This window comes from Ptychodera flava, assembly GCF_041260155.1.
Source record: "Ptychodera flava strain L36383 chromosome 3 unlocalized genomic scaffold, AS_Pfla_20210202 Scaffold_26__1_contigs__length_13983176_pilon, whole genome shotgun sequence".
NCBI lineage: Eukaryota > Metazoa > Hemichordata > Enteropneusta > Ptychoderidae > Ptychodera > Ptychodera flava.
Genome location: NW_027248280.1, coordinates 11,033,457 through 11,046,598, shown reverse-complemented (window position 1 = coordinate 11,046,598; position 13,142 = coordinate 11,033,457). Strand labels below are relative to the sequence as shown.

At 38.0% G+C, this 13,142-nt stretch overlaps 2 protein-coding genes and 1 long non-coding RNA gene across 3 annotated transcripts; all 3 read left to right on the top strand.

Annotated features, from left to right (window-relative positions):
• The first annotated feature begins 284 nt into the window (after positions 1–284).
• On the top strand, positions 285–875 carry LOC139125956 (protein starmaker-like). Its single transcript, XM_070692031.1, has one exon. It carries the CDS (start codon positions 285–287, stop codon positions 873–875), a length of 591 nt encoding a protein of 196 aa, XP_070548132.1.
• A 5,796-nt stretch (positions 876–6,671) lies between these two features.
• Positions 6,672–8,268, top strand: LOC139125871 (uncharacterized). Its single transcript, XR_011550391.1, has 3 exons — positions 6,672–6,831; positions 7,483–7,669; positions 8,200–8,268. It is a non-coding gene; the product is annotated as an uncharacterized lncRNA (long non-coding RNA).
• Positions 8,269–8,723: 455 nt separating this feature from the next.
• On the top strand, positions 8,724–11,890 carry LOC139125955 (uncharacterized). Its single transcript, XM_070692030.1, has 5 exons — positions 8,724–8,849; positions 8,990–9,394; positions 9,555–9,680; positions 10,040–10,238; positions 11,033–11,890. The coding sequence occupies exons 1-5, from the start codon at positions 8,724–8,726 to the stop codon at positions 11,839–11,841; spliced, it is 1,665 nt and encodes a 554-aa protein (XP_070548131.1). The 3' UTR covers positions 11,842–11,890.
• Positions 11,891–13,142: the final 1,252 nt, after the last annotated feature.

Here is a 13,142-nt window from a genome sequence, read left to right as displayed (position 1 = left end):
AATAGAATTTTATCTCATAAACCTCCGAAAGGTATAATTATGTATTCTCCATGACTTCGCTTTAGCGCCCTCTATTGACCAAGCCCTTCAAAGTCAGAAATTTACCCATGATCCTCCTCTCCAATATTGGCTTCGCCATATTGATGTCAGAGTAAAATTTGCTGTCGTAATCCAAGCTGTATCACAGCCATCCGAAATATCTGGATAAAATCACACCAAGAACTTGTGAGGGAAAGTGTATAGCACTATTCCTGTAACACAATTTCTGAAATTTCCTAAAGATCATGGCAGAAAATGTCAATGATTGTGTTTCAGTAGTGGCAGCAGACCACGAAAAGCAAGATGGCGGACAATCCAGCCATAGAGCAGACGACAGCGAAGCTGTACCTAAGACAGGCTTAGACGGGTATAGAATACCTAAGAAAGCTCCTCGGAAATCAGGCCAAAAGCGTAAGGGCAGAAAAAAGCCATACAGAGGCAAGTTTGATAGACATACTAGCACTGATGAAGAGAGTGATAGTGACACTACAGGCTCAGGTAGTAGTGATAGCAGTACTACAGTTAGCACTGATAGTAACACCTCCACTTCGAGCGACACTGATAGTGATGTCTCAAAAAGCAGTGCAAATAGAAAGAGTGATGATTCAACAGACAAAGGGAAGCACAAGAAAAGTGCCTCAAAAAAGCGACAGCCAACTAATGATGTGGACTGTGATTCTTACACTAGGTTTGACCCAACTTCCTCAAAACCAAAATGTAAGCTGGATGCTGATATGATTAGCTATGTAAAACGACACTTCAGACAATTTTGTCAGATAGTACTCTTGAAGACAAGGTGTTGGAGGACAGTCCTGTGCCTAATATTAGCATATTAAAGGCTGCTAAGCTTGACCCTTACATGGAAGAAATGATCGATAAACGCAGTAGTAAGATATGTGTCAATATAGACACAGGCTTGAAACGTGTTCAACAAAGAGTCCTTAATGTCATGGGACCACTTGGTAAGCTATGGTCTGAACTTGAGGACATTCGTTGTGGGAGAGCAGGTGAGGAAACTGACCTGCAGACAATGTTATCGTTGGTTGAGCAGTCGATACTGATGCTTGGCCAGGCTAATGTGGCTATAATATACCAGCGTAGATTAGGTATAGTTGCTAAAATTGCTCGTAGCCAGAAGAAAGCAAAGAAACTGTTAAACAAATATGCCCCAGCGTTGCAACACACAAATAAATCTCTGTTTGGAGATACATTCTATAAGAAACTTGAAAGACATGTAAAGGTGAAGAGAAAGGCCCAGGAAATAGGAGAAACTCTAGGTAGCCAACAATTCAAGCGACCTCGCTTTGAATATCAGAGCCGACCACGAGATCAGTTCCAGCCCTTTCGAGGTGGGCCCTCATCCATATCCAGAGGGGACGTGATGGGGGCAGATACATCAAATTCAAAACCAACAAAAGAGGCTGGCGAGGACAGTACAAGCCAACAGGCAACAAAACCAGGTACAGTCATATTAAACTTGTCTTACATAGGAAACCTCACAAAACAGTTAGATTTTGTAGCAGAAACAGAAGTGAATCTTCACTTGGCAACTCAACATCTCCAATTAAGCAAAATTGTTCAAATGGGGCTCCCAATGGCAGGGAGGCTGAGATTTTTTCAAGAAAATTGGTTGAAGTTGACCAAGGATCAGTGGATTTTAGAGACAATACAAGGGCACAAAATAGATTTTTATGCCAGTCCCTTTCAAGAGAAAGAGCCAAATGTAATAAGGCTATCACTCAAGGAAACACAGGCATTAGATCAGGAGATACAAGAAATGATGCAAAAGAATGCAATAGAGAGAGTGTCAGAAGTGAAGGGTCAGTTCTTGAGCAACCTTTTCATACGACCAAAGAAAGACGGGGGTGTAAGGCCTATTTTCAATCTGAGGGCGCTGAATCAGTTTGTGACATACCAACATTTCAAGATGGAAGGGATTTCCATGTTGAAAAATCTAATACAAAGAAACGATTACATGTGCAAGATAGATCTGAAGGACGCCTACTTTTGTGTCCCGATACACAGGGAACACATAAAATTTCTCCGATTCAAGTGGAATGGGAGACTATACCAGTTCAAATGCCTCCCATTTGGCCTGGGATCAGCACCCAGAACATTCACAAAACTACTGAAGCCAGTTGTAGCATTCCTCCGACGAATTGGGTTAAGGATAATTATATATTTGGACGACATAATCATTCTGAATCAATCCAAACAGAACCTAATTCGGGACCGGAATACTTTGATATGGCTTCTACACAATCTTGGCTTTGTGATCAACTGGAAGAAGTCAGTACTAGATCCGACCCAGATAATCGAATTCCTTGGATACATAGTCAATTCAGTCACAATGGAATTATCCCTTCCACAAGCCAAACTACAGGACATACACACACAATGTCAGAGAATGGTAAAGTTACAGACAACAACTGTTCGGGAACTAGCCAGCTTGATAGGCAAATTAACATCAACTCTGCTCGCAGTTCTTCCTGCCCCCCTTCATTATCGCCATCTTCAAATGACAAAAGGAAAAGCACTGATAGAGGGAAAGACTTACGAGACCACTGTCACACTGACAGATCAGTGCAAAATAGAACTAAATTGGTGGATCCACCACCTCAAAGAATGGAATGGCCGGGCAATAATCACTCCAGGCCCAGATATGATCATAGACACAGATGCATCCAAACAGGGCTGGGGGGCAGTGTGGGGCAATACAAAACTAAACGGTGTGTGGAGCAAGGAAGAATCGAAAATGCATATCAATGTGCTAGAATTAGTGGGAGCCAACTTTGCTGTGAAAGCTTTAACCAAAGACAGGTCAGATATTCATGTACACATAAGATCAGACAACATGATCTATATCTATGCATGGGAGCGTCTACAGAGACGTGCAATGAGACTTATTCTTGACATTGTTCCGCCTCTTTCCACTTTTCAAATGTATACTCAGCTTCATTGGCTGCCTATTAACTTGAAACTCCGTTGTAACCGTATGGCCCAAATTTACAGAGCAACTCACAATCTAACCCCCGACTACATAACCAGTTTGTTCAATAATCACATCCCTTCTAGATCACTTCGTTCTTCCAATCAGAATCTCCTTAAAGTTCCCAAGGCACGTACACTTCTCTATCAGAACACCTTGCCAGTTGCGGGTGTGGATGAATATAACAATCTCCCCAAATCAATAAGGGACTCTGAGTCACTGGCTAGTTTTAAGAAATCTTGTAACAACTTTTTGTATAATACTTACTTGTCTGATGCCCTTTCGTAGTTTTTTATATCTATTTGTTCTTGTGTGTTTTTGTGTTTTCATGTTTGTGCTGTAAAGTGTTTTATGACTTTTATTTTGTCTATTCGACCTCCACGAAAAGAGGTGTTTCACCTATGGAGTTATCGAGTTTAAATAAAGATTAATAATAATAATAATAATGACAGTGGTAGCCCAGATAAACAAACTGGGGGGTACCCGATCTCAGAACCTTTTAAAAGTAACAAAAAGTTTATGGAGCTACTGCCTCCACAAACAAATTATCCTCACAGCAGAACACATCCCTGGAGTAATGAATGTGCAAGCAGATTGGCAATCCAGACACATCACAGATTCCAGCAATTGGAGACTGAATCCAGCAGTGTTTGCACAATTAGTTCAAGTGTGGGGTCCAATCGAAATAGACCTTTTTGCAGACAGACTCAATGCCCAAACTCCGAAATATGTGAGTTGGAAACCAGACCCCTATGCAGTCAAAACAGACGCATTTCAAATGAGTTGGAAAACAATAAAAGCGTATGCATTTCCACCATTCTGCCTGATAGACAGATGTTTGCTAAAAATCCAGAAAGAACAAACAGAAATGATTCTGATCACACCAACTTGGCAATCTCAGACTTGGTACCCTACACTCCTGCTAATGTGCACAGACAATCCAATATTACTTCCCTCAATGGACAACCTCCTGATCTCACCCACAGGCGAGAAACACCCATTGATGGAGCAGGGACACCTGCATTTAGCGGCATGGAAAGTTTCAGGGAAAGGGCCATTACAGCAGGCATTTCAAACAAAGCTGCAGAACTGCTATTGCAATCATGGCGATCTGGTACCAAAACTGCTTACAACTGCGCCTGGAAAAAGTAGGATTGCTGGTGTTCTAAACGGGAAATTAATCCGTTTCAATCCACTGTGGCAAATGTAATAGAATTCCTGAGTTCTTTGTATTATCAAGGGCTTGAGTATAGTACCATAAATGGCTACCGCTCTGCTATATCTGCAATTCACCCAGTCAAAAGTCTAATGTCAGGAATTTTCAATTCTCGGCCCCCAAAACCAAAATATGAGAATACATGGGAAGTTGATACTGTGTTGAGATATATCAAAGCACAGAAACAGAATAAAGATCTCTCAAATAAAGAACTAACACTTAAACTGGTAATGCTAATAGCTTTGACAAACGCAAGTAGGTCATCTGAGCTACATAAAATCAACTTGAAATACATGGTTGATACTGGTGACAAGATTCAGTTTAAGCTACCTGGTCTGACAAAAACTCGAAGGCAAGGTCAGCCACCAGCTGAAATAGTGTTGTATACTTTTGAACATGATGAACAGTTAGATGTCATAAAATGCCTAAAAGAATATTTGGCTCGTACAGGGCATTGGAGAGAAACACAAGCTCAGAAGGAGCAATTGTTTCTCAGCTTTATTAAGCCACACAAACCAGTTGTAACGTGCACAATTGCACATTGGCTCCAGAAGCTGATGAAGGCATCTGGAATTGATATACAAAAATTCAAAGGACACTCAGTTCGGTCAGCAAGTACCTCAAAGGCCAAAACACAAGGACTCTCCTCAGGAGAGATCATGAAAATCGCAAATTGGTCAAAATCGTCAACATTTCACAAGTTTTACTACAGAAGAGTAGAGAATGCAAGTAGCAAATTTCAAGAGCAAGTTCTGTCATCACAAATATAGAGGAATTGGTCAATGATGACAGACCTTTACACTTTAAACATACATAATTATACCTTACGGAGGTTTATGAGATAAAATTGGAAATTTTATAAGTGCGCGAAGCGCACGAAATGAAATTGTAATTTTATGAATAAACTGAAGTAAGGTATAATTATGGCTCCCTCCCTCCCATCCCTATATATGACTTATATAACTCTTCTCTTTCTCTTGCAGTGTCTGATCATGCATGGATAAGTGAACAAGCTGCATAGGGATAGGACACAGATTGCAAGTGATAATATTGTGTTGATATTTGGACAGTTGGTGTTACCATAGATTTGACTGTTTATCTAGCTGTTTTCATATCGTTAGAAATAAATTGTTGAAATGTTTATGATGGTGTGGTGTGCAAATTTTGTCTCCCTTGACATCCTCTCCGCCAATATTGGAGAGGAGGATCATGGGTAAATTTCTGACTTTGAAGGGCTTGGTCAATAGAGGGCGCTAAAGCGAAGTCATGGAGAATACATAATTATACCTTACTTCAGTTTATTCATAAAATTACAATTTCATTTCGTGCGCTTCGCGCACTTATAAAATTTCCAATTCTAACTGACAATTTAAACTTGTCCAATACCCTATTTTGAGGTCGTAAACTTTGCATGAAGTATGAGTATCACCTTTATGTTGTAAACATTTCAATCCAATACTCCTAACAATTGTGTTTTGTACTGTATTCGTTTCTTGTGGCAGTAATAACTCTTGAAAGAATGGTTGAAATGCAATGAAAATCAGCCAACATATGTGAAATTAAATACTTTACAAAATAAACTTCAAAAAACAAGGTCATCCAATCATGTCATAGTAGAAACTTGACGGAAAGTTGTGAAATTTATTAATTTTTCAATCTTACCGAGATGACTTTGATTTAATTTATATTGACATCTTATACAGTCATAGATTTAGGTTAATATTGTAATACATATACATCTGAATGCCACAGAAAAAATTCGGTTGTTGTATGACTTTTCGTTCAATAAATATCTTTGCCACAAACTTCCTCATATTTTTAACCCTGAAATTGTCGCCAGGGCAACCGAATATCCGGTTTTCCCCCTGCACTGCATTTTACCATCTACTGCAACAAAAAGATGACAAACTCTGAAAACAAGGTACTACACGGTTTATAGTGTTTTAAAATAGCCCCTACAATAGCCTTAAGGATAAGTACGCCGAATTCCAACGCGCACGCATTTCCGCGCATTTGACCCCTTAGCTCTACGTAAAATTGTGGTGTTTGCCAGTCGGCCATAATAAAAGTTTCACCGAAGTGCAGCTAGCTACAGCCAACATGAACAGATCTTGTTGGGGTGGAAAATTTTGCTCGAAAACAGAGTTGAAACGACGCAAAAATGTTTCCAAGGCGACCATTGAGCGGTTTGAGAAGAACTCAGTTGATTCACATTCACCAGCGAGAAATGTGGGAACATCGACATCAGATGCTCGTGCACCCATTTGGTCCTTGCCACGCGACGCCGACGATACTCAATGCGAACCCTTGATTCCTCCAACTAATCAGCAAATACCGTGGTATGAAGGCGATAGACTGGTGAATTTGGGAGTGCTTGCAAGAGGATTAGATGCTTGCAATGTTTGCCATGAACACCAGCGTCTGACACAGTGTCAATCTGAAACCAAGTACGGCGGTGGCAGCGTACTCCATATACCCTGTGACCAATGCGGTTCTATAAATAATGTATATACGAGTAAAACCCATCGGAAAGTTGAGCTGAGCCGTGGTGTGCAGGCTTTTGACGTCAACGCCAAAATTGCCACAGGTACGTGCCTATTTTGGTCATATTGAGATTACGTACGGTGAAACGTAACATACGTTTTTACATATTTCATTTGTGTTCAGTGTGATAACAGCCCAGTACCACGCGCGAGACCACTACACAAAAAGTAAACATAGTCGTCACATTTGGATTTCTCTGTCGGTTGATCATTTCACCAGTGTCCTATTAGATCTGTCACCACTTACAGTTTCTGAAAATTTGTTATTCTTAGTGAACAAGCTGAGGTTCATACAATGTAGCTGCAATAATTATTCTCCCGTTGGGGTTGTTATGACCGTGGCATGGCGCTCATTACTTCCGTATACGCGTATTAGATAGGAAAGCCACGGTCAAAACAGTCGCTGTGGGCTCAGAAAATGCAGCTACTAATAAATGACATGTTGATATCTAAAACCTAAAACCTGACTACAATATTTCCACTTCTCCATTTCTTTTTCATCTCCCGTTTCGTAGTTATTGCTGCTAAAATATATTTTGTGTATGCACAATAACCTAACATATACTTACTGTTTATTTTAAAATTTTAAGATAGATTTTCAAATTGAACTTGAACATTGAGATACATATACCAAAGGGGCCCTTCATGAAATTTTGCTAGTAAAATTTGTGTCCTTTTTTCACTCATTTTTATAGGTATGATCACCGCAGGGATTGGAGAACGTCATCTCAATCAGATGCTGTCATCAATTTCTGTACCAACCATACATCATAAGACATTAAAACGCAAAGAGAGAGAAGTTGGAGAATCAATTTTGAAAATTGCAAACCAGTCATGTAAACAAGCTATATCAGATGAGATGTGTGCATCAAAGAAACCAAGGTAGGAATGTTTGATATCCAAGTCATTGTTTTATATTTCATCAATAATCCACAATTATTACCCAGAAGAGGTTGGATTTATACAAGATTTGGTTTAGTTGGTGACATATAGCAGTAGCCCAGGCGATATTTGAGTATTGTTTGTAACTTTTCCCAATTCAAGTTTGGTAATATGCCCAGGTGAATATTTTTAATCAAATGTGTATGAATGGTGTTGGTATTTCTAAAAGTAACCAGTAAAATAACTGGGTGCCCTGACTAGTAACATTTAACAATAAACTAATCATGTGAGAGTTCTGATATGTGCATACGGAAGTTTTTCACAATTATTTTTCAGTTGAACCAGTTTTTAGCCACCATTTGGTACACAACTCGTTAAAATTTATCTCTTTCAGAAAGCATACCCTCTTTGTAACATTGTAATTCAACAAATAACAGCATACATTTTGTCATTGACAGTATGTTAATATACTTATCATTTTTTAAAGAAAAGTATATATTTTGTTGATGTAATATTATGTTTCTTTTTAGGATTGATGTGTCGTATGATGGAGGATGGCAAAAGAGGGGCAGTGGGAGAGAATATAAGAGTTTGCCAGGTGAATATCTTGGGTACTTTTAAGTGTTATTACTAGTGCCATATTTTGATTTCATCAGTATATTACATATTACATATGTTGGTTAAATTCTAATGAGACATTTCATCAAAACTCAGTTCTAAAAAGCAGAAAGGCTTTGCCAGACTTAGCAAACTACAGGTTAGCCTGGCTATTTCCATTGTGACTAGTCATGACATTCAGTGAAAAAGCTCTGAAGTATTACTAATGAATGGTTTGAAAACTGTAAGTGATCTAGTTTAATTTTTTTTTCATTAATACAGTGAGCTTTTGTATTTGTACATAGGGCATGGTACACTGATAGGTAGACAGACAGGAAAGGTCTTGGCATATAGCACAAGGTGTAAGCAATGCAGAGTGTGTGACTGTGCTAGGAAGGCAGGAAAGAAAGTCAGGAAACATCAATGTCATAGAAACTGGGCAGGTAGTGCCAGGGCAATGGAAGCAAGTATAGCTGTAGAAACAGTAAAAGAAGTAGAGGAGATGGTTAAAATTGATAGCGTGACTATGGGTGATGATAGTACTACAATAGCTAAACTACACACTGAAGTTAGAGAAGATATAGTAAAACACAAAGACAATAACCATTTAAAGAAAGGTTTTGCAGACAAGCTTTATAAATTAAAAGCAGAAAAATCCTATGGTCAGCTGTCAACAAAAGTTATAATATAACTTTTGTTGACAGCATATTATGCTATCTACAGAAGTGTTTCAGTTATGCCTTGAGTCAAAACAGTAGTAGTGCGAGTGATCTGGAAAAGAACCTCAAAGCAATTGTTCCCCATGCATTTGGTGACCATGTCTACTGTGATTCAAGGTGGTGCCAATTCATGAAGGATCCAGCTCAGTATAAGCATAGAAGCCTCCCATATGGTAAAGACTTGTGTGGTGAAGATCTTCGGAAGGACTTAGACAGAGTCTTGAATGTGTACATTGTGAACTCTAGTGATCTTGTCAGAATTGGTTCATCACAAGGGAATGAAAGTTTAAATATGGTTATTGCTTCAAAAGCTCCAAAGGCAAAACACTACAGTGGATCAAACAGCTTTAATTTCCGAGTGGCAGCAGCAGTTGCACAGAAGAATTTAGGGCACACTTACGTTAGTCAGGTTGGTACAATAAAAGTATAGAGTGAAAACACAAGTTAGCAAAATCAAAGTACACACCCGGAAGCTACATCATTGAGATAGAAAGATGCAATAGAGACAATGTTTCCCTTGAATCAACTGCATCTCGTTTTCATAACTCATTGTTTCTTCTTGATTGCAGGTTCACAAAGAAAATTTACTATCACCTAGTAGAACATGCCAAATTTATGGTGCCAAATTGGATAGGAAAACTCAAAAAGTGAATGACAGAGCTAAGACTAAGAAAGGAAAGTTAGAGAGACTCCAGGTATGTTGACAATGAAAGTTACAAAATAAAACAAGAAGGATGTCACTAGCACAGACCATAAAATGTGTAAAGATATATTGAATGAAGTGATTTATTTTGACATGAACCTATGGATCTGACATGATTCATCAATGCTCATAAATATAGGCAGGCCTAAACACACAAAAATTCACACATACATACATACATACCGGTACATACATGCATACATACATTCATTGAAAATAGATACACACACACTCTTACACATACATAATATTATATTTATTGGAAATTGATCCAGTGTTTGATCCACTAATGTTGATAAGTATCTCAGTTCTTACCACTGCATGTTCAATTGTGTTTCTTATCTACTTAAGCGAAAAGAGAAAAGAGCCCAGAAGACGGCAGCCACTGAAGTACGAGAAGGGAGTACGTATGAAAAGGGTGTTGGGTTGTCCATGTCATCAGAGCAATGCAGGAATGAGATTCCGGAGCCTGTCTTACCACCTGATTCTGTATCACTGTCTGAAGGATCATATACTCCTGTCGTCTTTGATATAGAAACTACATCAGCATGTGAGTACCATGTGTAATATGACATAAGTCCACAACCTCAGCATGCAATCTGCACCCGCACTTCACAAGCAAAGCAAGTGAAGGTACAGCAGAATACACATACATGTATCACTTGTGACTGTTGGTGCAAAGTGAGTTCATATTGTATCAGCACCCCAGTTCTTTCACTTTGAGTTTTATTGCAACCCTAATATTGAACCAGATACCTATATTAGTAAATCCTTGTCAGTTTCCCTACCAATATTCTTATCTTCCTAATCCAAGGAACATACTGAGGAACTTTGATCAGTGCCTTTGTTATCTTCCTTCAATCTCCCACTTTGTCCTTTCTCTGTGTAGTGGAAACGCTGTAGGGAGACTGGATGTAAACAAAGCACAGCAGGGGCTGGTTGATGTAAACACTGATCAAAGTTTATCTTTTTGTAGGAAGATAGGAACATTGCCTGGAATATTGGTAGGGACTTATCAAGTTAGGTATCCAGTCCAATTTTGCACTTGCAGTAAAAGGGATCAGTGGTATGAGAAATCTGTAATGACAGCACGTTTTGATCATACATTTTGGGCATTTGTGTTCTGTAGTTTTCTGATTGACACCATAGAGTATCCTGAAAAGCCAAGTGTTTAGCATTCCCCCATATGATTTACATGTGTAATCTGTCATGATGCTACAGAAATCAAGTGTTAGCACAGTTTTGGATAAATTGAGATATGATTTTAGCCAAAACCTCTTACTATCTGTCATAAATGAAAAAATTAGGTTAATTTCTCATGTTTACATATTTATTCTATTTCAGATTCAACTGCAGAAATCACCCAGATTGCAGCTGTGTCAGGAGATGACCAGTTCAGCCAGTACATTTTGCCAAAACAGCCAATTTGTCGTATTGCAAGTGAAAAAACTCGCCTTACTGTAAAAAGTGGTAAATTGTGCTATGAAGGAAAACCAGTTCCTACAGTTCCTAAGCAAACATGCTTGGAAAGTTTTATAGAGTTCATCTGTAAATTTGAGAATCCAATTTTAGTTGCACACAATGCTCGATCGTTTGATTGTAGATATTTGTTGCAAGCTATGAATGAATGCTCCTTGACAGATCAGTTTGTAGCAAATGTTTGTGGATTCGTTGATTCATTACCAGTATCCAAATCATTATACCCTGACAGAGCATCATATTCCCAAGAAAGTCTTGTAAATGACTATGTAGGGCAGGATTATGAAGCACACAATGCTGTAGCTGATGTTTTCATGTTACAGAAATTATTGAAAGTATGTCAGGTTTCATTGTCAATGATGATTGGAAAGAGTTTTACATCACACTCGATGATCCAATATCTCACTTTCAAAAACCAACAATCAACTAATTACAAAACTCTGATCACTCTTGTAAATAATAAAGTTTTAAGTGAGTCGATGGCAAAAAGAGTGGCAGGATCTGGTCTTAATTACAGCCATCTTTACACAACATACCAGAGAGGTGGATTAGATAGCTTAAGACAGTTGTTTACTGAAGAAACTTCCAATGGTTCTGTAAGAGTAACAAAATCATCCCGTATAATGAACAGTGTCTTTGAGTTTTTCAACTCGTCTGTCAATGACAATGTTTGAAATGTGTGGTTTACAATGAATAATAATTTCTGAATGACTTTACATGTATGAGCTGTGATAAATTACAAACAGGGTATTTCATTATGGTTCAGGAATTTGTACCAAATATTACATTTGATACACATAACAAAAATACTATGAAAATAGCCAAAGTAGAGGCTAATGTAGCTTTAATGAATTTTAGTCATACCGGAAACATTAGGTACAAAAATGGAAAGCTGACCACAGTAAATAATGAATGCATTGTACTTACCTGTGTAAAGATTATGCCAAGTTTTTCTTTGTGTGAAATATTACTATTAATAATTTAGAGTCTTGTATTTTGGCCATACATACTGCATTGGATATAGTTAAAGTAGATATTCAAGGATCAGTGTTGATCATCATTGTCATATACATGTGCAATACAGAAGATAATCTTTTTGAATGTAAGTCTATACAAGTGTATGTATTAAATAAATGTGAGTTGTTCATGAAACACTCAATTTATGTTGGGTTTACTACATTTTATTGTCCTTTGTCTTTTATTTCTATATCATAATACCATATGCAGATCCTGTCAATGCAGTTCACTTTTTCACATCAAAACAAACAAAGTTTTCAAGGGACATTACACTGTTCCAGTGTTTTGTCCTACGCTGTTTAGCGTGCTAAAATACCTTGTATTCTGTTTGTCAATACAGCCTGTACATATATAATTCTTATTGCATTGTTGAACTGAATTCTAGATTGGACTTGAATTCAGTTGTCAACAACAACAATAATAATGCTGCTGATGATGTTGATGACTGTCTAAATATAGAGTGTATTGATAAGTTAAAGACACAGTATTTCATTAATCTTCAAGGATTTGAATCAGAAACTGCAGTTGTTGCACAGAATAAAAACACTGAAAGAAAAACCAGAACTTATGCAGAAATGGAACTTTATTTAAAAATTTGAATAATGCTTGTGAAATTCATCTACCATGCCCACCATAAAGTCATTCCAGTTTATCAAATGTAGAAACTTTTCAGACAACATAGCCCATGCCTATGAATATAAACAGGCTAGGTTATACCCTAATGACCAAAGCAAATGATGAGTAGCCTGGGGGGTCCATAGAATAACCTGATCTGACAGGTTACCAGTACACAAAATGGCAAAAAAAACTGTTCCTGTTTAAAATCAACAATGTCCATAAGATTTATTTTGATGTTATATTTTGATGACACCCATGACCTTTGACATCCGAGTCTAGGACCCCCTAAGTTAGTGATATTTTTTGAACAGGAACAGCTGAATCTAGCTGTTGCCAGCCA

What these genes read in the sequence shown, in the direction of transcription:
- LOC139125956 (XM_070692031.1), top strand. Translation starts at nt 285, where the DNA reads ATGGCAGAAAATGTCAATGATTGTGTTTCAGTAGTGGCAGCAGACCAC.
- LOC139125955 (XM_070692030.1), top strand. Translation starts at nt 8,724, where the DNA reads ATGGAAGCAAGTATAGCTGTAGAAACAGTAAAAGAAGTAGAGGAGATG. An exon ending in GAAAGTTAGAGAGACTCCAG is followed by an intron (nt 9,681 to 10,039) that starts GTATGTTGACAA and finishes TATCTACTTAAG; the next exon opens with CGAAAAGAGAAAAGAGCCCA. An exon ending in TATAGAAACTACATCAGCAT is followed by an intron (nt 10,239 to 11,032) that starts GTGAGTACCATG and finishes ATTCTATTTCAG; the next exon opens with ATTCAACTGCAGAAATCACC.